At 40.4% G+C, this 27,889-nt stretch overlaps 1 protein-coding gene across 3 annotated transcripts in view; it reads right to left on the bottom strand.

The window, feature by feature from the left end:
* The window catches only part of LOC117371692 (retinoic acid receptor gamma-A-like), a 93,970-nt gene that overhangs the window by 29,879 nt on the left and 36,202 nt on the right, over positions 1–27,889 (bottom strand). Inside the window, exon 1 of one of the 3 annotated variants that reach the window (XM_033967393.2) lies at positions 24,667–24,912. The exons of the other annotated variants lie outside the window; for them this stretch is intronic. Coding sequence (XP_033823284.2) covers positions 24,667–24,814 — 148 coding nt within the window. The 5' untranslated portion in view covers positions 24,815–24,912. Of the gene's footprint in view, positions 1–24,666; positions 24,913–27,889 lie in introns of those variants that run through there. 3 annotated transcript variants of the gene reach the window in all.

Genomic DNA, 27,889 nt, shown 5'->3' with positions numbered 1-27,889 from the left:
TGCATTGAATTATAAAACATTTAACTGTTCTAGTATCAGGAAGTGCACAATTAGCATGCTAGTAGTTCTTGCTAGCTTCTCCGTGATAGGAAAACTTCGCTCTGGTCTCAGATTAGTGAAACGTTCTTATAATCTCCAATGCAGATACACTGTTTTGCAAAAGTACTTCTTGAGGTCTAAATAAATCAGCTGTGTACTGTCTGCATCGAATTATAAAATGTTTAATTGTTTGAGTATCAGGACATGCACAGTTAGCATACTAGTAGCTGTTGTTAGCTTCTCTGTAATAGCAAAACTTCGCTCTTGTCCCTGAGAGTTATAAAAATCGCTTATAAACTCATCTAGTCCCAGTGCAGATATATTGTAAAAGTACTACAGTGTAATGTCTGCATCGAATTACAAAACTTTTAACTGTTCGAGTTTCAGGAAGTGCACGGTTAGCATGCTAGTAGTTGTTGCTAGCTTCTCCGTGATGGTAAAACCTCGCTCTGGTTTCTGAGATTTGTGAAACATTACCATATACTGTATTGTAAAAGTACTTCTTGAGGTCTAAATAAGTCCACTGTGTACTGTCTGCATCAAATTTCAGCATTTAACTGCTTGAGTATCAGGAAGTGCATGGTTAGCATGCTAGTAGTTGTTGCTAGCTTCTCCATGATACCAAAACTCAGCTCTGGTCTCTGAGATTAGTGAAACGTTCTTATAAACTCATCCTGGTGAATCATCAAGATGCTCTGAATGCTTAAGGTAAATGAGATATAACTTTGGACCACTTCAAACCGTTTAAAATGAATTAGTTCTGGGGTTTTTCACGTTTTTAAGGTAGTAAAACCAGGTACAGCTCCTTTTAAATGACACAAGGACACAGTTTTTGCTTCTTCAAACGTTAAGACCAAATGAGTGACTTGTTTAAGTAGCTTTAAATCTCCATTATCTCCCGGTGCAAAATCCACCAGAGAGATGGAAGAAATATGAAGAGGATTTGGGTTCGGAGTGGAGGCCGGCCATTCGTTTCTTGATGACACCCCTGCATAAATTTGGGCAGTTCTGGTGTTGTTTTAAGGTCCCACAGTGACCCTAAAACATATCTATGTGGTTTTGAACTTGTCCCGTACAAATGGATGCTCCGGGTGAAGCTGAGGTGGAGGAGGGACGACCGCTCGGGCTCATTTCTCACTATAATCACACACACAAGTAGCTAGCTTAAGCACGGTGTCACATTAGCATAAAAAATAGTTGGAGTAAAGGCTCTAGATCATAAAAAGACATTTGGATTTGAATATTTGCTAACAAGCCATGATGGAGCGAAGTACAAGTAGTACAGTACTGTATTTTGGGTATCTGTACTTTAAAAAGTAGATTTTACAGTGGATATTTTTTACGTTTACTTCACTTCATTTGAGAGCAGAATCTGTACTTTCTACTTTCTACTATATTTTTGAGCAGAACTGAAAAGTAAAAGTTTTTTTTTACTATTGTCTGAGACCTGCAGAAAAGGCTGAGGGTTTATTTTGATCAAGGTCATAATTTGAAAAAATAAAAATATGCAAATTAAAACAGATGGAAAAAAAACAACGATCAACGGGAGCAGACGGGAGAAGAAGGGAGCAGACGGGAGAAGAAGGGAGCAGACGGGAGCAGACAGTAGCAGAAGTGAGATACAGGTGAAGGAGACAGAGGAGCTTTTCTTTTCACTTTTAGATTAGACCTGCACTGAGAGAAGACGGGAGAGAGAGAAGAGGGGAGTGGAAAAGATGAGAAAGAGAAGAGGGGGGTAGGGAGAGAGCGGGGAGAGCAAAAGAGAGTGAGAGAGAGAGAGAGAGGTGATGACAGCTCGTGACACTTTTGGCCTTTCTTCAGTGAGACAGGTACAAGCCCAGACCCTCCTACCCCGTCCCCTCCTCTCCACCTCTTTTCCTCAAGTAATATACTACTACTACTAGTGCTACAGCTAATACCACTACTACTATTATAACTACATTTTTACTGCCTAAACATATTCTACAGATATAGGGCAACAACAAACACTTTTAATACCATCATACCGAGTACTGTTACTTCTCACTAATAGTACTACTGCTACTATTACAACTAAAACCCTCCTTTGTACTTATTTCTTTTAGTACCACTGACACTAGCCCTACTATTACCCTCCAGCCTCTCTCTCTCTCCCCCTTTTGCCCTCTGTTACTTCTCTCTCCCTCCTCTCTTCCTTCTCTCTGTCTTTTTCTCACCCCCATCCTCTCGTTTACTCTCTTCCCCATCTCTTTCTCATCCTCCCCCCACATTCTCTCTGGCCCTTCTTTTCTCTCTCTCTCATTTTACCTGTTACTTCTCCCTTTCTCCCCTCTTTTCTCTCCCCGCTTTCTTTTCTCACCCCCTCTCTGGCCACTCTTTCCCCCTCTCCTTCAATCTCACCCCCTCCCTTCTCCCCCTCCCTTCTCCCCCTCCCTTCACATCTCATATCTCTCTCCCCCTTTCTCCCCATCTACTACTTCTCTCTCCCTCCCCTCTTTTCTCTCTTCTCTCCCCTCTCTCTGTCTTTCTTCTTCTCCTCTCTTTCACTCACTTCACCCTGTGCCTTCTCTCTCTCTCTCTCTCTCTCTCTCTCTCTCTCTCAAACTCTGGCACTCACTACCTGTTTCCCTCTCTCCCTCTCCCCCCTTTCTCTCTCCTCTCTCCCTCCCTCCCTCCCTCCCTCCCTCTTTTCTCTCTTCTCTCTCCACCTCCTTCCTCCCCTCTCTTTCTCCTCTCTCTCTCGCTCTCTCCCCTCAGACTCTGTCACTCACTACCTGTTTCCCTCTCTCCCTCTCCCCCTTTCTCTCTCTCTCCCTCCCTCTGTCTTTTCTCTCTCCTCTCTTTGTCTCTCTCTTTCTCTCTCTCCTCAGTCCTCAGACCCTGTCACTCACTACCTGTTTCCCTCTCCCTCCTCCCCTTTCTCTCCCTCCCTCCCTCTTTTCTCTCTCTCTCTCTCTCCTCAGGATCTGTCACTCACTACCTGTTTTCCTCTCTCCCTCGCTCTCTTCCCCCCCTCCTCCTCTCTCTCTTTCTCTGTTCAGAACCTGTCACTCACTACCTGTTCTCTTTGGCGCCGCTCAGTCCGCTCTCGTTTCCATTTTTGCCGTGTCACTGTTTCTATGTAAACAGCGCACACCGGTCGGATTACCTGCCCCTCACCTGGCCACGCCCCCTTTGCACCTTTCACACACCTGTGCTCCACAAACAGGAAGCCCTTATATGGACACTGCACTGTTTCTGTTCTGTTTGGGGAAAGACAGATCCACAGAAACAGGAGTTAGATACGTATATTCTTAGCTATATGGAACTTGCTAGCTGTTACAGTGCAAAGGTACAAATGTATTTACCTGAAATTCATTATCGATGTTTATTTTTCTTGTTTTAATTGTGACTGCAAAATTGGTCATAGTGAGATTTATCTAATATATATATATATATGGAAAAAAACATAGTGTAATTCCTCCAGGTATTACAGACACAAGTGGTTTCCTCTACTGATGAATTTATTGACTTCCATCTTGCACATGAATCCAAACAAATACACTCGTGAAAACTAAAGAAACACATAGACAAAACAATAATTAACTTAATGAACAATAAAGACATTCGACAATTACCCTTTGAAAATAAAATACGATAGACAAACTAACCTCGTTGGCTGTATACCGAGAGGGATTAACTGAGATATCTTCTTTCTTCTTAAATGTATCCTTAAACTGCAACCCAATCATCTGGTTTTAATCATGCCACTTTTCTCATTTAGCTGAGATCGCTTCTTCTACGCGACTAGCATTGCTTCACGTGTACACAGACCTTAAACTGCGCCCTCTAGTGACACTCCACAAAATTACACCTAAATAATATAAAACATATGAAAACTAAAAAGTGGCAGTTACACATAGATTGTATAAAGAAGTGGACTGAGTGTGACGTCAGCTAGCAGGTTAGCTATGTCCATTTATATAAAAAAGCCATTTCCAATTTCAATGGCTGCATCCTTCGAAGGACACGGCTTCGAAAGATGCTCGGATGTGTCCTTCGTTCACGGCCGGTCTCCATGGAAACGTTAGTGGGGCTGCATGAAACGGGACAGCCTTGTCGCGCCGATCGTGATGCAACAGTCCATGGATATGTGTGTAACAGGTGAATTTTGTCCTATATTCTATTTCGATTGGATTTACGCGTCATGCAAGTTGTAAATGTAATTGTAAATGGTTAATCACTATGGCAACTGACCTAATTTTCATCAATCTGAAACCCATGCACTGGATATGTTGTTTCTTTTTGTTTCTTTTTTAGTAGTACATTCTTGGGTGAAATCATTAATAGTTTTAGGTGCACATCTGCTGAACATTATAAACATCACGTCTCCTGATTTGTCCTGTGTTTTGCCTCGCGGGTGGAGTTGGGGCCGGAGTCGGGCTGGAGTCCACTTGATTGAAAAATGTGATGTTGTTGGTTTAATTATATTGATTTTTAAGTTAGGATTTGAAAACGTTAATTCAAATATTTGATTATTATTGTTTTTTTGTATTTTTGTTTTATTATTGTATTTTTTTTATCTATATCACATTAGATTTTAACAGTGGCCTATATTACAATACTAGACAGTAGTAGTAAAAGCTGTAAATCTCTGTCACATTAAAGCCCTATGGTGGGGCTTTTCAGGCTGGTTGAGTGAATGCTGATCGGTTGTGGGTTGATAAGAGGGGTGTCCTGTTTCGGGAGGGGGCCGGTGTTGTCCAAACAGAATGAGATAATGTGAGCAGAGTAAACACACGTGGGAGCAACGATGACGGATTCAAAATGAGCTCAAATCATCGAGTGAGTAATGGAAGAGGCGTCAACTGCAACGAGTAAATCTGGGATGAATTATCAATAAAACACGGCATTTTTACTGTCTTAAAAACGTGAAAAACAGAACTAGTTCATTTTAAACAGTTTGCAGTGGTCCAGAGTTATTCTTCACTTACCTTATGCATTCAGAACATCCTAATTATTCACCATGATGAGTTTATAAGTGTTTTTTACAGCTTTCAGAGACCAGAGTGCCGTCACAAGCTGACAACAACTAGCATGTTAACGCACTTCCTGATTAGCAAACAATAAAACGCTTTATAATTAGACACAGACAGCACACAGCGGGCTTATGTTAACTTCAAGAGCTGCTAGTACTCATAAAATATATCTGTACTTGCGCAAGACACATTTTGCTCAATGTAACAAACAGCCAAGTTTGTTACTAGATTAATAGCACCTTTCACTACATGCACTTTAAATTGCACATACACTTTAATAGCACACAGCACTTTAAGCATTATTTGCACTGTAAAAAAAAGAATTGCACAAAAGGATTTAAAAATGTTTATTTAATTTGTCTGATTTTACCCAGTTTTAGATCTGGGCACAGAGGCATTTTAATTGAAGCTGCGTGTCCTGGAGGGGAAAGAGGACAAAATTAACAGCTAATTAATACATTGGATATGTGCAATATTAGTGCAATGTTTGTTGAGACTGTTTTGAAGTGTTGGTGTGTTCTGTAATTTGTAGTGTTTTTAGTGAAAGTGTTTTAAAATGTCTTAACTTACCACCTCCTTGTCCTTGTGTCCAGGTGTCAAAGAGATCCCCAGGGAAACAAGCTCCCTTAAAAAGGTTCCGGGGCAGGACCAAGGTGGGGGAGGTGTAGGGGAGACATGTTGGGCATTTTTAAATGGTTTATGGGTTTTAAGTACATTTGGTGTTTGGTTTTAGGGTTTATGTATTTTAATATGTATAATGTTGATTTGGGTTATGAGTTTATTGGGTTTTATGGAGGTTTGAGTTTTAAAGAGCTAAGGCTAGTTTTTAAATACCCCTAGTAATTAATAGTAGTATAGTCCAGTTAGAGGAACAGGATAAAAGGCGCCTGCAACCATCAAACCATGTTCTGCTGCTGGAGATGATGCTGCTCCTCTGACCTCCATTTGCACAATGCACCTGGCACTTTAATAATTGATGGGAGAAAGAAATAAAAAAATTGTGGACCACACCCGTGCTGCTGTCTTCTGTCACACCTCCTACCGCTAACGGCCAGCCTACGTTACATTTGGTGTCGGAAGTGTGTCCTCGCCGCTGTGAGACGAAGAAAATGCCAACACGGGGGAGAAGAAATGAGGAAGACGAGAATAGAGTGGAGTCTACTCACCACCAGGAAGCTCAGGCAAGTGGCTCCAAAGACAGTTTGGAGAAACTGGCAGGCATGGTGAAATGGCTAATGGACTCCCAGGTCGCACGGGACAAAAAAGGGGACAAAGAGCGCATGGTACAGGAGCAGCGCTGGGAGGCCATGCAGGAGGAAGTAAGCAAGATCCAGCAGCAGGTATTGAGGATGCATTCAGAGCGATCTGAGCATCAAAATGACATTGAAGAGCCAACGGCGGCACCAACAGATGATGAGGACAATTACACTTATAGGCCTCAGCGGGAACCAAAGCTGTTGCCACTGACCGCAGAGGATGACATTGAGCATTTCCTCATCACCTTCGAGAGAATGGCCCGAGTGTCACGTTGGCCATCTGAGGAGTGGGCCGTCCGTCTAGTTCCTCTCCTCACAGGCAAAGCCAGGAATGCCTATGTTTTAATGGACTTTGCGGACACTGAAGACTACCACAAGGTGAAAGAAGCCATCTTGGCAAAGTATGAGATCACGGCTGAGACTTACCGGCGCCGTTTCAGATCTCTGAAGATTGAACCAGATGAGACACCTCGAGAACTGTATGTGCGGCTGAAGGAACTTTTCTATAGATGGATACAGCCGGAGAAGTCAGACATTCGAACCATCGCAGAGACACTTATCCTGGAGCAGTTCCTTCGGATGGTTAATCCTGAGCTGGAGGTTTGGATTCGGGAGCGCAATACGACCACCGCTGAGGAAGCTGCTCGTCTAGCTGAGGCCTTTACAGCAGCTCGGAAAGGGACCAGATCCATGCAATTTGGCCGAGAATCTCCCCAAGGCCAGTCAAGTAAGTCCTTTGGGGGTGATAAGAGGTTTGGTCCGGGTCAGGGTAATATCAGTGGTAGGCCATCTCCATTCAACCAACAGTCCCGTCCAGCTAAAAAGCCGTTCTCCAAAACACTAGCACAGGAAATAAGGTGTTATAATTGTAATAAGCTAGGTCATACACAGCACTTCTGTCCGGCACTTAAAGCCAAGCCATCTTTGCTATGTTCCGTACCTAGACTAGCAGTAGTGCAGACAGGGGAGCGGAAGGGGCGTTTAACACCAGTCCTTGTTAATGGCCACCGGCATGAAGCTCTTTTAGATTCGGGCTGTTTTCAGACAGTAGTTTTGTCTAGTTTGGTTCCAGTTGAACGTCAGTCTCCAGACAAGACCCCTCTAATTTGCATACATGGAGATGAGCACTGGTACCCTACAGCTGAGGTGTTTTTGACAGTTGGAGGACAAACTTACCTGATCACTGTAGCCCTGTCTAAAAACCTGCCTTATGGGGTTATTCTAGGGAACGACATTCCAACCCTTCCTGATCTAATTGCTCAGTCTGACAGTAGCCAGGGTGCAAATGTTTCATCGCCAGAGAGTATGTGCAACCCAAGCCCAATGACAGAATCCAGTCCTGCTAATCATTGTAATATTCTTACCAGAGCCCAGTCAGCTAGAGAAGTCTTAGAAGAGCTGCCTTTCTGTGATGAGGAGCTCGAGGTGCAACCAGGAAAGACGAGAAAGTCAAAGTCCCAAAAGAGAAGGGATAAGTTGCTGGCTCACAAAGACAAGAAAATGAACTTGCCAAACCCCTCAGTCCAGTTGAGTTCAGTATCCCCTCAGACATAGGTGCCCTTCAGGAAGAAGACCCCACTCTAAAGCCCTGGTTTGAAAAGGTCACAGAGCGGGAGGGGGTCAGCATAGGGAAGGTCAGCTACCTGGATGAAGTGGGTTATATCATTAAAAATGGTCTCCTTTACCAGAGAAAGGACAAGATTGAAGCCTTAGCCTTGCCACAGCAGTTCAGAGAGAGGGTAATGGAACTGGGACACTCCATTCCCTGGGCAGGTCACATGGCATTCCAGAAAACTCTAAGAAGAATTGGTAGCCGTTTTGCTTGGCCAGGAATGTATGTTGAGCTGTCAAAGTTTTGTACATCCTGTAAAACATGCCAGTTAACCTCAGGCAAACGAGTGACACAAGCCCAACTGCAACCATTACCAATTATTGGCACCCCATTTGAAAGAATTGGCATGGACATTGTGGGCCCCCTGGAGAGAAGCTCGGCAGGAAACAAATACATTTTGGTGTTGTGTGACTATGCTACACGTTATCCTGAGGCCTTTCCCCTCAGGTGTATCAAAGCCAAACAAGTGGCCAATTGTTTACTGCAGCTTTTCTCTAGGGTTGGGGTTGCCAAAGAAATTCTCACAGATTGTGGTACAAATTTTTTGTCCAAACTCCTCCAACAAGTCTACCAGCTGTTAGGGGTCAAGGGTATTAGGACAACTCCTTATCACCCCCAAACGGATGGATTGGTGGAGAGGTATAATCAAACACTGAAAACCATGCTGCGGAAGTTTGTCTCTACCACAGGGGCAGATTGGGACCAGTGGCTACCGTACCTCCTGTTTGCCTACAGGGAGGTCCCGCAGGCATCAACTGGCTTCTCACCTTTTGAACTGTTATATGGACGTCAGGTGAGGGGCCCACTAGACCTGCTAAAGGACCATTGGGAGGGTACAGAGCCAGAAAGAGACAACATTGTTGCCTACGTCCTGAAGATGAGAGAGAGACTTGAGGCAATGGCAGTCCTGGCTCAGGAGAACTTAAAGGGAGCACAGGAACGACAAAAGACCTGGTACGATCGTAAGGCAAAGGACAGAGTCTTCACTACTGGTCAGAAGGTACTGTTGCTATTACCCACTAGTGAGAACAAGTTGCTAGCTAAATGGCACGGACCTTACGACATCACAAGACAAATTAGCAAAGTTAACTATGAACTGTACATGCCTGAAAGGCGGAAAAAGCACCAGGTTTTCCATGTAAATCTTTTGAAAGAATTCCTCACTCGGCAAGAGCCTTCACAGCAACTTCTGGTGCGTGCTGTGAAGGATGAGGAAGTGACTGACTGTTTCTTTCCTACTTCTGCCACAGAGCCAACTGCTGTTGACCTCTCTCACCTCTCTCCCTCGCAGCAGGAGGAAATCAAACACCTGCTCGATCCCACTCTATTTCAGGAGACCCCCGGCTTCACATCACTGGTGCAGCATAAAATCAGACTAAGAAAAGATGCTCCAGTGAGGCAGAGGAGTTACAGGATACCTGAACGGTTGGTACCAGTGCTGCAAAAAGAAATTAAACTGATGCTGGAGCTTAACATTATTGAAGTGTCTAACAGTGAATGGTGTAGCCCGGTTGTTCTTGTGCCAAAAAAGGATGGTTCGCTTCGATTCTGTATTGATTTTAGACACTTGAATGCAATCTCAAACTTTGACCCCTACCCAATGCCACGCATTGATGACCTGTTGGAGCGTGTGGGAGGTGCTTCATACATTACAACACTGGATTTGTCAAGGGGCTATTGGCAGTTGGCTCTGGCACCTGAAGCTCGAGAACTGACTGCCTTCCGGACGCCATTTGGTTTGTACCAGTTTCGGGTGATGCCATTTGGTCTGCAAGGGGCACCAGCCACTTTCCAAAGGCTCATGGACTTTGTGCTGAAGGATGCCTCAGAGTTTTCTGCTGCCTACTTGGATGATGTTGTGATTTTCAGCAGGTCCTGGGAGGAACATCTCCACCACCTCCAGGAAGTCCTGCAGAAAATCCAAGCTGCAGGACTTACAATCAACCCTCGCAAGTGTGCGGTGGCCCATCGTGAAGTGGAGTACCTGGGCTATACCATTGGCTATGGGAGGATCAGGCCACAGGTACAGAAGATGGAGGCCATACGCTCATTCCCTGTGCCCACTACCAAGAGGAAGGTTCGTGGATTTCTTGGCTTGGTAGGGTGGTACAGGAAGTTTGTTCCACAGTTTGCCGAGAGGTCAGCTGTCCTAAACAACCTTACCAAGAACTCTGCCCCCAACAAGGTGAGATGGTCAGCAGAGTGTGATCGAGATTTTACAGACCTGAAGGAGGCGATATGCACTTGTCCGGTTCTGCACAGCCCTGACTTTAACAAACCCTTCATCCTGCAAACCGACGCTTCGGGGGTGGGACTAGGGGCGGTCCTCCTCCAAGAGAAGGATGGAGAGAGGAGACCAGTGGTGTTCCTTAGTCGTAAGCTGCTTGACAGGGAAACCCGATACTCTACAGTGGAGAAGGAGTGTCTGGCGATGAAGTGGGCCATTGACTCCTTAAGGTACTACCTGCTAGGACGTCATTTCACCCTGGAGACTGACCATCGAGCGCTCCAGTGGTTGAACCGCATGAAGGATGCCAATACTCGCATCGCAGGCTGGTATCTATCTCTTCAGCCCTACAACTTTACAGTACAGTACCAACCTGGGAAGACCAACGTGGTAGCGGACTGTCTGTCTAGAATGGCTGAAGACTGAGGTTTCACCTTGTTGAGAGGAGGGGGGAAATGTAACAAACAGCCAAGTTTGTTACTAGATTAATAGCACCTTTCACTACATGCACTTTAAATTGCACATACACTTTAATAGCACACAGCACTTTAAGCATTATTTGCACTGTAAAAAAAAGAATTGCACAAAAGGATTTAAAAATGTTTATTTAATTTGTCTGATTTTACCCAGTTTTAGATCTGGGCACAGAGGCATTTTAATTGAAGCTGCGTGTCCTGGAGGGGAAAGAGGACAAAATTAACAGCTAATTAATACATTGGATATGTGCAATATTAGTGCAATGTTTGTTGAGACTGTTTTGAAGTGTTGGTGTGTTCTGTAATTTGTAGTGTTTTTAGTGAAAGTGTTTTAAAATGTCTTAACTTACCACCTCCTTGTCCTTGTGTCCAGGTGTCAAAGAGATCCCCAGGGAAACAAGCTCCCTTAAAAAGGTTCCGGGGCAGGACCAAGGTGGGGGAGGTGTAGGGGAGACATGTTGGGCATTTTTAAATGGTTTATGGGTTTTAAGTACATTTGGTGTTTGGTTTTAGGGTTTATGTATTTTAATATGTATAATGTTGATTTGGGTTATGAGTTTATTGGGTTTTATGGAGGTTTGAGTTTTAAAGAGCTAAGGCTAGTTTTTAAATACCCCTAGTAATTAATAGTAGTATAGTCCAGTTAGAGGAACAGGATAAAAGGCGCCTGCAACCATCAAACCATGTTCTGCTGCTGGAGATGATGCTGCTCCTCTGACCTCCATTTGCACAATGCACCTGGCACTTTAATAATTGATGGGAGAAAGAAATAAAAAAATTGTGGACCACACCCGTGCTGCTGTCTTCTGTCACACCTCCTACCGCTAACGGCCAGCCTACGTTACACTCAAATACAAAAAAAATCAGGTGCAGGTCCTTTAAAGTTTAGCATCTAGTTTCGCTCTTTATGACAGTTATTGCAGGAAAATATGCTTTTGCATGTATAAAATGTGTTATATTTGTAGATTAGGATTGCGCTGTTCCATTTGTTCGTTTGGCTCTGTGTTACATTTTGTGTGTGTGTGTGGGGTGTGTGGGTGTGTGTGTGTGTGTGTGTGTGAGAGACAGTGTTGTCGGGAGCAGTGAGTGCATTTGAACAAAGGAAGTTCAGGATCTTCACAAACAGTGGAAAAAACGAGGTAATCTGGAATACACAGGCATCCAGTTACATCCACCACAACTACTGCGAGGACTGCTATTACTGCTGCTACTGCTATACTACTGTACAGCTACTGCTACTAGTACTACTGCTACTACAGCTACTGTGAGAGCTGCTATACTACTGCTGCTGCTACTACTACAACTACAACTACTGCTACTGCTACTACTACTGCTACTACAACTACTGCCAGAACTGCTATTACTGCTGCTACTACTATACTGCTTCTACTAATACTACGACTACTACAACTACAACTACTGCCAGAAATGCTATTACTCCTGCTGCTACTATACTACTACTGCTAATACCACTGCTACTACTAGTACTACTACTACTGCTACAGCTACTGATACGGCTATTATTGCTACTATTACTACTGCTATTGCAACTACTACTACTATAATGCTACTGCTACAACAAATATTGGTACTACTACTACTACTGATACTACTAACTACTGCTAATATAACAACTACTACTAATACTATTACTACTGCTATAACTTACAGCAACTGCTATTACAATTACTGTTATTACTACTATGGCTACTACAACTGTTACAACTACTAGAGTCAAAGTTTTACAGTACTACACTATGGAATATTTAATAATAATAATAATAATAATTATTATTATTATTATTATTATTATTATTATTTAATAATAATATGTTATATTAGAGTCTATTTTTAGTTTATTTTTAAGTATATTTTTAAATTATTTTAAACTATTTATCTATTATCTTGTTTTATTGCATGTACCATTTTCCTTCTGTTCTTTAACTGTGCGGTGCAATACTGGAATTTCCCCACTGTGGGACTAATAAAGGCATATCTTATCTTATTTGTACTTGAGTATTTGAGTAGACTCTGGCTGACCATTGTCAATGTGAAAAAGTAGATTTGTTTGGGTTTTTTTTGGTTATTTCCATGACAATAACTTTGTCTTGTGGAGAAAATATGTAATTTTCTTATAAAAGTGAAATGTAAAATGTACTTAAATCCAGATAAATATTACTTAATTTAAGCTTTTTAACTTATTTAAGGCTGCTGTTTTTGCTGTGTATTTCCAAATGTAAATGTGAAAAATATCTTGTAGAAGCCACTATTTTGTTAATATAAATCCAAAACTACAGGATACACAGGGACAACAATAACTTCTTATGAAGGTTAACCAGGACCTAAACTTGAAGTAAACCTGGTTTCAAACTCATATGTCAGTCAGGACTAAAGACTAAACCAGGTCTAATCCAAGACTAACCCAGGGCTAATCCAGGTCTAAACCAGGACTAATCTAGATCTAAACCAGGACTACTCCCAATTCTAAAAACAAGGATCTAAAGATTTGTAAACATCTGTACTTGACCACATAAATGGATTGTGATATCACATATACTGTGCGTTGTGCTATGAGATAATAAGCCTTTAATCTATTTCTTTTATTTAAATGAATGTATGTATGTTTTGAGCTAAAACTAAAAAATTGTATTTTCAAATGGACATGTAACATGAAAACATGCTGTTGTGTTGTGCTTTTGTCCCTGTTAAAATGACTGATCTGGTTTGTTGTGGTATTTGAATGAAAGGCAGTATTGTATGAATTATGACAAATGTACCGGGCCAAACCAGATGAACAAGACACTCGTAACAACATGAGGCGTCCTGGTTTGGCCTCGGAGTCAAACGCTGTGTCGATATTTACATGTGCAGGAATAGACTGTCTGCTAATTTTGTACATTTTTTCAGTGTTGCTGTGCTCAAACAATTAAAAACTAATAGTGCAAATTCGCTACCTAAACCTTCTTAAACTTTGAACGTATGTTGCCAAATTGTGCAGCTAACTTTATTCTGTTAAGTACTCAGTTTTGTTACTTAAATAAAACAGATCACAGATACTGGAGCAAAAAAAAAAATACTCACGTAAAAGTATCACATGAAAAAATCAACTTAGGTAAAAGTATCTGTTTATAAATGTACTTAATGAGTTAAAAGTAAAAGTATTTTATGCAGATTTTGAGATCTTGTAAAGCTTTAAATAAAGATTTACTGACGCATACTAACCCATTACCACTAGATTATTTGTGACCTTGCAATCCATGGGTTTCAAATTATGGAAAAGTAGGACTGTTGCCATAGCGATTAACAATTTAAAACAAAATATCTGTATATTTTGAATGGGGAAAAAAGTCTTGGTACCCATGAAAACGTACTGCTAGCCATTTAATTGTGTTAAATTAGGTCTAAGCATAATGTAATAAATATTTTAGGTTTAACTTTATCACGCCAACTGTTAACAAGCTATTACCGGATCTGTACGCTAGCATTTGAAACCCCATTTGTCCTGCCAATTTCATCATGTCTTGCACAGGAGCTAGCTAAGCCTTTTTCACTTTTTAACAGCAGTTCTAATAACAGGATGCGCTCCTCCTCCGCCTCCTCCTCCTCCTCCTCCTCTGCGCACTGGTGGTAGCGGGGCAGGAAGGCCGCGAGCGCAGAGAAGGGAGCGGGGGCAGTTAGCCTGGGGAGGGGGTAGCTAACTAGGACCCTGTTTGTGGTGCAGGACGGGGGGGTCTGGTATTGAACTTACTCCAGCTGATGAAAAGGACGGTCTGTGGGCCCCCCGCAGGCTCTGCCCCTGCCGTCATGGTAATTAGCGGATTAGCACTTTGGCTCCTACTGTTCGCTCTCAATGGCTTTAACCCTGACACAGCGTTTTGTAATGAACTTAACTTTAAGCGTGCGGGAGATTTGAATGAGCCACGTTCTAACTGTAGAAATGGGGATTTAAATATCTTGTAATGGGCAGAATGTTTAAATGTTTATATCGGACTTAATTTGGTCAAAAGATGTGTAAATATTTGGTAAAAACATGAATAAAACTGTGTGGAGTTGGAGTAGTGATGAACATAATGAAGTAAAAGTAGTAAAGTACTGTACAATTTTGAAGTATCTGTACTTTCTACTTCAGTACATTTTTGAACTGGTCTGAAAAGTAAAGGTATTTTTTTATTGTCTCAGAGTTGCTGAAAAGGCCGAGGGTTTATTTTTAACACAATCGTAGTTTAAGCAAATAAAAATATACAAATAAAACAGCTGGAAAAAATTATCAACACAAATCAGGATCACTACATTTGAAGCTTTAGACCTCAAAATATATGCAAAATACTTTTACTTTTTACTCTTTAAGTACATTTTAAACAGTTACTTTAATACTTTTACTTGGGTAGAGTTTTTCATGTGATACTTTTACCTTCACTGGAGTATTTTTTGCTCCGATATGTGTGTTTTTACTGAATACTTGTTCCAGCACTGGACTGGATTATCTTCTTTTTTTTTTAGCCTGTGTAAATATATTAGGTTGAACTAAAGTGATTTTATATTAAGTAGTCTGTATTTAGCCCTATTTCAAATATATATGTCGACTTAACACAGCATTTTCAATCTTATTTCTTGTTTTTGTTTACACGCAAAAAACATGTAAAAGTTGTATTCCGTTTTCCAGGTTTCCATCTAAATATTTTTGTCCATAGAAGTATACACTGAAAGTTGATGCAAAGCAAAATTCCCTTAAAAATATCTATATAAAAATATGTATTTTAAAGAAAAAAACACATCTGCTTCCATATAAAATAACACAAAATTCCCTGAAAAATATCCATATAAAAACACATCTGCTTCCATATAATAATAATATGGAAGCAGTAATTATATATTTTTATCTGCTCCAACTATTAAGAAAATCTGAGTCCATTTGACAAATCTCTTCACTTTTTTTGCAAAACCCAAACATCTAATCTGCCACCGCCCCATTTAAACTGTTCATATTTTGAATTTGAAATGAAATAATTTGAGTTCTCAGCTCACACCGGCTTCAGTCTAAACAAGTTAAGTCTCTGGTTGTGTTTTTTAGCCTTCAGTCTTATGAATAAACCACATACAGTCCACTCTCCCTCCCGGCTCCCGGCTCTCGACTCCCGACTCCCTCCCTCTTTTATCCTCGTGTAAGTGATTCTCCTCCCAGCAGTGATCTGATGGGGCATTGTTCACACAGCTTTCAAACACCTTTTCAAAGCCAAATGTCTTGCCCAAATCCTCCTGATCCAGAGTAAACGCAGGTCTGGCTCCGCCCCCCTGGCCCTGAGCGCCGCCGCCGCACAAAAGGCCAATCCCGTTTCAGATCGAATCCTTATAAGCTCATAATTAGCCCTTTAATGGAATAGTTAAAAGATATCACTTACAAGAGAGGATCTTTCTACCTTTCGGCTGATTTAATTGAGGTTTTAAGCCAGATGCCCTACCTGTTGGGCATATGCATCAAAATACAAGTGGAGAAAGCAGACTTAAAGGCACATTATGTAACGTTTTATACTTTTTCAGTGCGATATCGACCAAAATGAAAAAACAAAACATGTTTTTACTTATAACTTCTATAGTTAAGTCTATTTTGTGGCTAAAAAGTTACATACTGTGGCTTTAACATGTTAAGCAATGTTGAGTATTTATGTTTTGGTATCCGTAGGTTTCAGAATGATAAAAAATGAGATTGTTGTCATGGCAATTAACAATTTAAAATGCCTTCCTTGTGTGTCAGATGCCCTCCCTTTGTGTGTCAGATGCCCTCCCTTTGTGTGTCAGATGCCCTCCCTTTGTGTGTCAGATGCCCTCCCTGTGTGTCAGATGCCCTCCCTGTAGTTTAGATCTGTACAAACATCTTCTGAAATGTGATTCTTGCATTAGTTACTCGCATGTCACTTCATATCGTTGTCTTTTTGTCCATTCGCTTTCCCTTTAAAACCTGAACTTTGAACAGTATCTTACTCCTAAAGCATAAATCACAAACCTAATAAAAAAAATATCATGATTTTCCTCAGACTTGCGTCCTCCTCCAGAGCGTGCGCGGGGCTCGTAAAACGGGGACAGAAGGACCAGACAAACTTGGTCTTAAGCCTTGTCTCGACACTGGACCAAAGAAAGGAAGCAGAGGACGACATAAAACCAAACGACCCCCAATTCTGCACAACACTGGAACAGGAAGTGACTAAGACGAGAAGACGAGCCGAACAAACGCGACGTAGGGAAAGTGAAAGTCCCAGTCTGCTGACCACCCAAACACTCTCCAGTACACTCCGTTTCCTGGACAAATGTTTGGGATTACTGTGGACTACTGCAGGATCATAAGTACAAGGAGTAAAGTACTGTACTCAAGTATACTTTTAAGGTATCTGTACTTAAGTAGATTTACAGTGGATACGTTTTACTTTTACTTCACTACATTTGAGAGCAGTATCTGTACTTTCTACTCTACTACATTTTGAACTGGACAGAAAAGTAAATGTAATTTTTATAGTTTGAGACCTGCTGAAAAGGCTCAGAGTTTATTTTTAACATGTAACACCTCAAAGTCTATGAAAAATACTTTGAGTTTTTACTCTTGAAGTACATTTTTAAACTTGTACTTCATTACTTTTACTCAAGTCAGTTTTTCATGTGATACTTTTACTTTACTTGAGTATTTCTTTGCTCCAGTATCTCTACTACAATAAAATTCCCAGTTGGATTTGCTAATTTAACTGTTTTTGAGAGATGAGTACCGTGTTTTCCGTACTGTACGTCGCTCTGGAGTATAAGTCGCACCAGCCAAAAAAAGCATAATAATGAAGAAAAAACATATATAAGTCGCACTGGACTATAAGTCGGATTTTTGGGGGAAATTTATTTTACAAAATCCAAGAACAAGAACAGACATTTTATCTTTAAAGTCAAATTATAATAATAACAATAAATGGAGAACAACAGGCTGAATATCAGTACAGCACGCTAATGTGACACATTTATATTTATTTAGCTCCATGAAGCATAGACAGAACTGAATATGTGTCTGGTTTGTTTACGTAAGATATAAAAATCAAGTTCACTCTGGATCTTACTCCAACTCTTCAATTCTTCATCCTCGGTGTCGCTTCTGAACAACTACACCTGCTCCGCTTTTCGTCAGTCCCTCACAAGTTTCTCATTCACTCCAAACTTTCTTTCTGCTGCTCGTTTTTCATTTTTGGCTGCATATTTTACTACATGGGGCTTGTAATCTACAGAATACGATTTTCTTTTAAGGGGCATTTTTGTTAAGATGTGAAATTATATATTTTAATGATTTCACATATAAGTCGCATCTGAGTACAAGTCGAATCCCCCCCGCCAACCTATGAAAAGGTGCGGCTTTAATCTTGAAAATACGGTAAACAAATCCGCATTAACCCTTTGTTAAAAACGAGCTAAAACTTTGAATTCCAGCTCGTTTTTGTTCCATATTTCCTCTTTTTTTTTGTAGCGACCAAAGTAAACGCTGACTAGGATTTGTCAACTCAAAGTAAATAAATCCACGTTAACCCTTTGTTGTCTGAGGTGCTGTTTTGGAGAAACATGTCTTCACTTGTTACTGTCCGTTATGTTCACATCCCCCTCTTTCTCTCCTTCCCTCCTCCTTCTCTCTTTCTCTCCTCCCTCCTTCCTCTGTCTGAAGCCTGGAGTCATCCTGATCCTGTTCTTTCATCTGAATCTCCAGAGCTGAACAACAAAATACCACAAACACAAAACTACTAAGTGTATTTTAAAGGCGCTGTACGTGTTTGATTTTGTCCAGCGTGTGTGTGTGTGTGTGTGTGGGTGTGTGTGTGTGTGTGTGTGTGTGTGTCGCCCCAGTTCAGATATATTGCATAAGCAGCTCTTGAGATCAAAGTAAGTCCGCTGTGTATCATCTGCAGCTAATTAGAAACCATTTTGCCATTGGATTATCAGGAAGTGCGTGTTAGCATGCTAGCTGTTGTTAGCTTTAACTGTTCAGAATGTATGAGGAATAACTTTGGACCACATAAAGTTCAAAATTTGCGTTTTTTTTTCTTATGTCTGGAAAGGTTTTTTGTCCCCAACGGCTTTGAAGGATGGGCCCGTGTCAGCTGATACATTTAGAGAAGAAATAAAAACTTGCGAAAACAACGAAAACAACATAGCTTACTTCAAATATGGTAATTTATTAAGATTTTCCATCAAGTCAATGGAAAATGTGATAGTTTTAAAATTAGTTCATGTTGAGTTTTGTCTCGGATCGGTCCGTCGGACGCTGAACAACTCTTAACCAAAATGCAAGACACGTAAGCCCGGAGTATTAAAGGTGCTGTACCCGATTTTTTTTAAAACGTGAAAAACTGAAGTAGAACCGGTTTGAAGTGGTCCTCATGCATTCTGAACATCCTAATTACTCACCAGAATGAGTTTATAAGCATTTTTCACAACTTTTAGAAACTTGAAGTTCGCTCTCATGCTAATGCTAACAACAAATATCATGCTAACTGGGCACTTCCTGATTATCAGACTGTAAAATGCTTTAGAATTGTGCTTAAATCTATGGGGAGAAAAAAATGGTACAGGGCCTTTAATGTAATAAATAAATGCAAGATGGAAGATGTGGAGTTGAAGTCTAGACTATGGAACATTTCAGGAATAACAATAACATCTCCATAGAGACCGACAGGCGGCCCGTCCACCAGGAAAGGCCCACAGTGCACCTTTTACATCATGAGCTCTGTCTAGTCCAATTGAACAGATATATTTCCCATTAACTAAAAATTGTGGTTAGGGGTAATTTAGTCTGAGGGACGTGTCATCTAGCAAAACAATATTATCTCCATGGAGACAAGACCTTCCACCAGAAAAGTTTCACAGTGAACCTTTAATATCACAAGCTGTGGTCCAATCCCACACCACAAGCAGCGGATTTGGTCACTCGGTGCTGTCGTCTTGATAAATTATGCTTAGTGGACATTTGTTTGAGGAACCCAGCATGTGGCAAATTCATATTATCCCCATGGAGACGCCTCATTAGAAAAGTTACACAGTGCATCTTTAACATTGTGAGTTCTAGTCCTGTCTTTATCTATTTACTGAATTAATACAAGATGGAAGATAGAGGATTGATTGTTATACTGTGTGACATTTCAGGGATAATAACATCTCCATAGAGACCGACAGGCGGCCCGTTAACCAGAAAAGTTCCACAATGAACCTTTAATATAATTCTGGTCCATTCTCACAGTCAGAGTAGCAGATTTGGTCATGTAGTGCTGTCATCTTGAGAAATTATGTTTATTGGACATTTGTCTGAGGAACCCAGCATGTGGCAAATCAATATTATCTCCATGGAGACAAGACCCTCCACCTTAAAAGTTCCATAGACCATCTTTAACATTATGAGGTCTAGTCTAGTTTATTCTAGTCTTGTGTAATCTGTTTAATTGACTTAATACAAGATGGAAGCTGGAGGGTTAAATGCCATACTGTGTAATATTTCAGGCATAATAACATCTCCATAGAGACCAATATACAGCCTGTCCCCCAGAAAAGTCCCACAGTGCACCTTTAGTATCACAAGCTCTAGTCCGATCTGCAATGCTGTCGTCTTGATAAATTGTGGTTAGGGGGTAAATTAGTCTGAGGGACCCAGCGTGTAGCAAAAAATATTAGCTCCATGAGATGAGACCTTCCACTAGAAAAATTCCACAGTGCAGCTTTAGCACGGCAAGCTCTATCTAGTCCAATCTAATGGGGCGAGCAGCAGTTTGGCCTCGCAGTGCTGTCCTCCTGATGGATACGTGTTGGCGGACATTTGTCTAAGGGGCCCCGCATGTGGTTGAGCTCCATGGCGAGTCGAGACAGGCCAACGCGGCGCACTCCGTCACCCCCCCCCCACCACCACCACCCCCACCCCCCCATCCCTCACTCCCTCATCCATCATCATTAGGCTCCGCGCTCGCCACTGGCCCCTGCTCAGGTATCCAAATAATTAGGCAAGATAAATAGACTAGAGAGGGACATCGCGACCGCCACAGAGGAGAGGAGGAGTGCGCTATGGGCCCTTTCTGTGGAGCCTTATTAAATAGCACTGAAGTGAATGGGACGACACCAATACGAGAGACGGAGGACAAGTGGGGCAGCTAAATCAGATAGACAGGCGCGTCAAATGAGACCTGTGCCACTGTAGTACACCTGGATACACTGGAAAAACATCAAATGGAGACAGTATAAGTGATCTGTTGTGTTAAGTACTTCTGATTTCTGTCTGCGTACACTGGTTCAAAGTACCGTATTTTCTGGACTATACCTCGCTCCAGAGTATAAGTCGCACCAGTCAAAAAATGCAAAATAATGAACAACTTTGCCAACTCCAATTTTCATCAGTCCTTCACAAGTTTCTCATTCACTACAAACTTTCTTTCTGCTGCTTGTTTACTGTTTTTGGCTGCATATTTTACTATGGAGCTTGTAATCTGCATAATATGAGTAAATATGAGCCTAGAGTTCCCTTGCGCGGTTGTCAGTTTGACAATAAGTTGTGAAAGTGAAGTTGTGAAATTATACATTTTAATCATTTAACATATAAGTCACATCTGAGTATAAGTCGCATCTCCAGGCAAACTATAAAAAAAAGTGCGACTTATAGCCTGGAAAATACAGAAAATATTTCTTTCTTTTTTTTTTTTCTTCAAATTTATCAAATACAAAATATGTAAAACCAAAAACTATTAAGTCTATTGTCAGATCAAAATAAGCATAAAAATTATTTAACTTGTTGCTAATTATTTAAGTCTTTAACAGAGTTTTGTTAAATTGAAGTGAATGGGAAGAAGTCATTTTTCCAGTTAAAACACCAAAATTGTCTTAAGTCTGGGCCATGGACTGTATATATAAATGGACATAGCTAATCTGCTACCTGACATGTTTCAATACAAGTGAGCTACATATACTACATATATTTGATGTCTTATGTATGTATATAAAATGTAGAAAATAGTAAAAAGAAAGAAAGAAAAATACACTGAACACTGAAAGTCTTAAAATTTGACCTGCTAACCAAGTAGTAAATCACTGAAAACAAGATTAATATTCTGAATTAAAGTCACTGAAGTTTTACAGTGTAGTCTGGGTCTAATGAGGTTAAAGGTGCTAGCATAGCATTCCTTCTATGCAAATTGCAAAACACAGGCTAACCTGGCTGGGTGAACCTGATTGTGATGTTAATTTGGCAGGATTTAAGTTGTCACAGACGAATCCCATGTCTTTAAATAAGTTAACTCAGAGTCAATAGACCAAAACAGCACTGGTTAAAGGTAGAATAACCCAAAATATGTATATTAAATTTCCTATATTACACAAAATTGACTCTTGTGTACTTTAAGTCATGGTGTAATGCTGTGAACTCCCCAAAAACAGACCTGGAGTTGTGTTTTGTTTCATTCACACATGTTTGAGTAACACTTTATTATTAGTCTATCTACATCTCCAAAGCTCAGAATGCTTTGTTCCACCTTGTGATGTCATGAAGTGGTAGTTTTCAAGTTAACACGCAATTTTTTTACCTTTAGTTCGGTAAAGATTAACAATTCCAGGCCTGAAATGAATCTAAAATGATTCTCGTGAAGGTGTGTGGAGGTTAAAAACACACTGGAGCACTTCCTGTATTACTACATGATGACATCACAAGGTGGAACAGAGTGTTTTCAGTTTGAGAGAAAAAAGACTCAGCTTAAATATGCAGGGTTTGTGTGTTAAACGTGTGAATGAAACAAAACACAACTCAAGGTCTGTTTGTGATGAAGAAACAACATTATAACATAGATCATAAAGTAGAGTAGTATGGGCTCTTTAAACTTATGTACCAGTGTGAGATAGTAAAACGAAATTGTGTTTTACTGATGGAGTATTCAAACAAAACTCTGTTCCACATGTTTAAATGGGTTGTATAAAGTTCTGAAGTGAAAATCTGCTTTATAATCTACAGTTTCACCACATCAACAACATAAACGTTTAGAATCTTTGTTTTTAAAAGCGTTTGTTCATTGATTCATTAAAAAGACCCTCACAGTCTTAAATAGGTTCATGAACACCGCTCTACTTCCCCATATATTAATCTTCATCTAAAACATCACTACAGTTACTTCAAATCCACGACACAGACCCATTCACTTACACACTGCCTTAACAACAGCTAAACCTTAAAAAATATAAACCTGTTTTTAATCCTATGTTGCGTCTTTACTCTATATAAAGTATTCCAAGTACTCAGAACACAGTACTCTGATTGGACCATGTATCAGAGTAAGTCACAAAGTACATTTTAATGCAGGTATTCATGATTCTGTAGCCAAAAACATGTTTATCACTTTCTTTATGTATTTTTCAGATCCTCAGATATGATGACGTCATACTTCCAGGTGGGGGGGTGGGTGGGGACGGACATAAAATATACCTTTTTGGACATGAAATATCCAAAAGGTAAAAGCACAAATATTGAACCTGATCATTGTTGTCAGAGCCAAAAACTCAACAACACAAACACATTCAAACAACATTCACTTTAACTGCTCCCATCTGTGTTAAATCTGATTGGCTGATAGAATTTTGTGATGTCATCTGAAACACAGCAACACATCGATTATTATTATTATTACTACGAAAAAAATCCCAAATCCCCAAACAATCTAAAAGTATGAGGTTCCTGTTTAAATGTGTTTAAACGTGTTTAAATGTGTCTAAATATGCGCAGTGCTGGTCCTGATGCTCCCCTGTTGTCTCCGTTCAGCTGTCAATCACATGAACTCATTTATAACCACAACAAACAAGAGCGTGTGTCACTACACACACACACACACACACACACCCCCACCCACCCACACACACACACACACCCCATACAGAGGAATGACACACACACACACGTATACACACAAACACACAAAGTATAGAGGGGAATAACACACACACACAGTATACAGGGGAATCTCACACACGCACACACACACACACACACAGAGTATACAGGGGAATCACACACACACTCTCACACAGAGTATACAGGGGAATCACACACACACTCTCACACAGAGTATACAGGGGAATCACACACACACAGTATACAAGGGAATCCAGCCTGTCCTGATGAGCAAAGATAAGATACTGCAAGTACTATTACTACTACTACTGCTACTACTGCTACTACTATTACTGCAACAACTACGACTGCAACAACAACTACTAATAATACTAAGACTAACACTAATACTACAGCTGCGACTACTTCCCCTGTTCTATTAGACAACAGAATGTGATTTTCCACATTAAATGGTAGTACTTTGTTTTTTATTCCCATGTGTCTTGTATCTGTGTAATCCCTCAGTGTCCAGTAGGTTCATACTGGTCCATGATGTAAACTCGTCTGTGTCTTAAACTTGTGAAAGATACAGAGAGACATCATTATAAACATATTCAGGGAAGTTTCATTTCTGTTCAGTGAATGTGACTTTTTTAGTATCGACACTTGCTCAAATGAGTATCTAGTTTCGAGTATCGATTTGTGTCTGATTTTCGATACTTTTGACAACATTAACTATTACTACTACTATAGAATAAAACAGACAATACAAACTGAATGTTGGAGACAGAATGACTGAACATGTGTAGGATTGTCTAAACAGGTTTTGAATCTGGATTTAAAAAGTACTACAAGATGTACTACAACAACTACACTGCAAAATGTAAAAATGTAAAAAAAAAAAAAAAAATCAACAAAACTGGTTCTTTATTTGAGTGAATTTGACTTGACAAGAAAAAATATGGAACATTTTTTGTAATTTAAATAAGAAAATATATTGTGTTGCACTTAAGAGAAAAACTTTTAAAAATCAACTTGAATATAGAAAAAATTGTAGAAAATTGTACTTGTCAATGCAAATCTACTCAAGTATTCTTAATTAAAGTAATGAAAGTACTTTTTAACATACCCAGATATCACATATATCATTTTCCCATTAATACTACTACTTCAAATACTACTTCAAATACTACTTACATTGTAGGTTACTGGAACTTGAGCCAGTCCAGGCGAAGTGATCCAAGCTGGAGAAGTAAGGAGTAGCCTTTGCCAGCATGCAAGACCCCTGCCCCGAAACGTCAAAGAGGGGCCGAGGAAGACCCAGCGCCTCCATACAGTCAAACATGATCCACAAAAGTCTCAAAACTGGTTACGATCTGGGTCTAGGACTTGGTTTGGAGGTCTAGACTGAGTTGTAAGTGATCTGACTGCCCCCTGGCCAGCAATGAGGGCCTCTCACACTCAACTGGAGTCTCACACCAAAAAGGGGCGGAGTTACAGGGGAGAGCGGGCGGGGCTTAGAGCAAAGATCGGCTCTGATTGGTCCAAAGCGGTACACTGTGTTTCCCTCCCTGATTTTCATGCTGCTGCAATGTGTTCATGTTTCAGATTTAAGGCTCACCTAAAAATCTCCTCTGCCCCCAATTTCAACTTTCACTTTTGTTTCCTTCTTTGAAAACGTTTTGTGTTTTGTGTTTTTCAGGCACAGCGGGAGGGAGTCGCAGCTTAGGTCCCGCTGTGCCAAGTCAACAAAAACATAAACAAAATTATCCGAGGAATAAATAAATTAAAACGGAATTGTGCTTGGATTTAATCGATTTGGAAAACGTGCAGTAAGCTTCACAAAACAAAACCGTTATTAAAGGCTGGAATGATAATGTTTACTGTATGTAGCGTAGTAGAACTTTACAACTGGAGTGCTTTGCCTGGAATGTTCCACAGTAAGGCATTAAATATAAACTCAATTATATAGCGCTTCTCCACCTTCCCGGCACCGCCAGCCTTTGGATCAGTTTGATCGCTCTACCAACTGAGCCACTGTTGCTGCTCTTCTCCCCCAAACTTGTATTGTTATTATCTACAAGCAGGTGACGCTTCTAGGGCAAGTTACAGGTCAGATCTGTGGATAGGCGAGCCCATTCACAGTAAGAGTGTATGTTTTTCTAGGTAACTTAAAGCAGTAAAAATACCTGTGATTTTATAAATGCAGATGTAACGTTATAACATCGACATGGTAACGAGGAATGGGCATGTCCAATGATTTGACTGGTTTAAACAGACACAACCAGTCAAAAGTTTGGACACATCATCTCATTTAATGTTTTTTTTATTTTATATACATTTTAAATACACAAAATATATGAAGTAAGATATATGGAATTATATAGTAAAGAAAAAAGAAGTTTAATAAAAAAGCAAATGGTGGATATTTTGAGGATTTGAATGCAATATATATATATATAAAAAGTAGTTATTTCCATTTTTTTTCTTTACTACATCATTCTATATATTTTACTTCATCTATTTAATGTCTTCTGTGTGTATATAAATGCAGAAAGTAGTAAAAATAAAGAAATAATAAAAAAATATTGAAGGTGTAGGCACAAATTCATGCCTCTGCCTCACCCTGGGATGAATTAATCCTAGTCTCGTTCTTATGTAACACAAACATCAACGTTTGAAGCTGAAGGAAAAACCATAAAACGAACAAAAATATATTTTAAAAACAATGTACACATTATGCAAACATTCATTTATTTCACATGCCTTTGTTTTGTTGAGATTTTGTTATTCCCATAGACTGTTTATATAAATGGACATAGCTAACCTGCTAGCCGCCGTGTTCCAAACAGGGAGTGAGCTCTTCTGGCTCCATCGACTCTGGCTTCAATTCACTTTCTATTGAAAAACTGTCCCCCCTCTCTCTGTAACTGCTGCTGTCAGACTCATCATTTTGGTCTTAAAATGTTCATATTAACTTGCTCTACATGATCCTGGTGTTCCTCACTTTATCAGTTTTATCAGTCCACTTCATTATACAGTCTATGGTTGTGTCTAAACTTGCCTTGTCTGCTCCTGCTCTTGCATCACTCTGTCAGAACAATCCCTTTTTCTGCTTTTTTTTTTTCTCCATAAGATTATCATATGTAAAAGAAAAACTAAATCCATCTAGAAACTGAACACAAACATGGCCCCAGCCCGAGGATTTCTGGGTTTCTGGCTAAGTGAAGGTGCAGTTGTTCACACAGACTGGAGAGAGTCCTTAAGAAGCTGGATATTTTCTGAAATTAAGTATTTCCCAAGATCTCATAGACACATTTTAGAGCTTTTAGAGATGGTGCCTTCATGATGTCAGAAGTTTTTTTCATTAAAGCTATTATACAGGTAGAAATGAACAACTTTTGAGATTATTAAAGAGGGGGTATTTGACTTCTATGGGGTATTAAAGATGGGGTATTGACTTCTATGGGGTATTAAAGATGGGGTATTACACTTCTATGGGGTATTAATGAGTTTCAGTTTCAGTTTTGAAGCAAGGGCGACATATAAAACCTCCTCAGGCCTGTTCCTATTCCTTTAATTTTGTAGTTTGAACAATCTGTGGTATTTGATTCACTTGTTTTCTTCTCCCAAACTTTCCCTTTGTTTCATTCCTTGGGTTTGTCCCGCTGCAGACTCGTACAGTCGCTGTCAACACCATGCACACTCCTCCTCCTCTCCTCTCCTCCCTCCCTCTCTCCTTTCCTCTCTCGTCTTTCCTTTCCTCTTCTGGTGCTGATGAACTCTGGAGCAACCCCCCAGTGGGGCTCTATCTCTCCCCCCTCCTGTCGCCCCCCTCGATCGCCCCATGCCTGTAGCGTCAAATCCCCGCAGACCCCCGCACGGGCTTTCTAGTTTGTTTACTACTTTCAACGCCTACGTATTTGTATTTATCTAGTTGTAGTATTTGCGTATATTTGGCGGTGCTTTTCAGGACTGTGTGTACTTGCAGTGTGTCGGTGCGCGCTGTAGGGGGCGACGCTGCCAGCTCTGTCCACACCTTGAGACAATTATAGTGTGAGTCACAGCTCCTGCCTCCTGTCACTGAGAATGAACATTTGGACAGTTGGAGGAAAAAGTTTTGTTCAATTCTAGGCTAATTTATTCTAAACACACAAACCCTGCATATTTGAGCCGCGTTCTCACATAGAAAACACTCTGTTCCACCTTGTGATGTCATCATGTGGTAATACAGGAAGTGCCCCACTGTGTTTTTAAATGCCACATACCTTCACTAGAATTATTTGGATCATTTCAGACCTGAAATTGCTGAATTCTATTGAACTAAAGATAAAAAGTAGCTGTTAACTTGAAAAAAAAAAAAAAAAACACTTCATGACATCACAAAGTGGAACAGAGTGTTTTGAGCTTTGGAGATGTT

This window comes from Periophthalmus magnuspinnatus, chromosome 5 (genome assembly GCF_009829125.3).
Source record: "Periophthalmus magnuspinnatus isolate fPerMag1 chromosome 5, fPerMag1.2.pri, whole genome shotgun sequence".
Lineage (NCBI taxonomy): Eukaryota > Metazoa > Chordata > Actinopteri > Gobiiformes > Gobiidae > Periophthalmus > Periophthalmus magnuspinnatus.
This window is presented reverse-complemented; position numbering and strand designations above follow the sequence as displayed.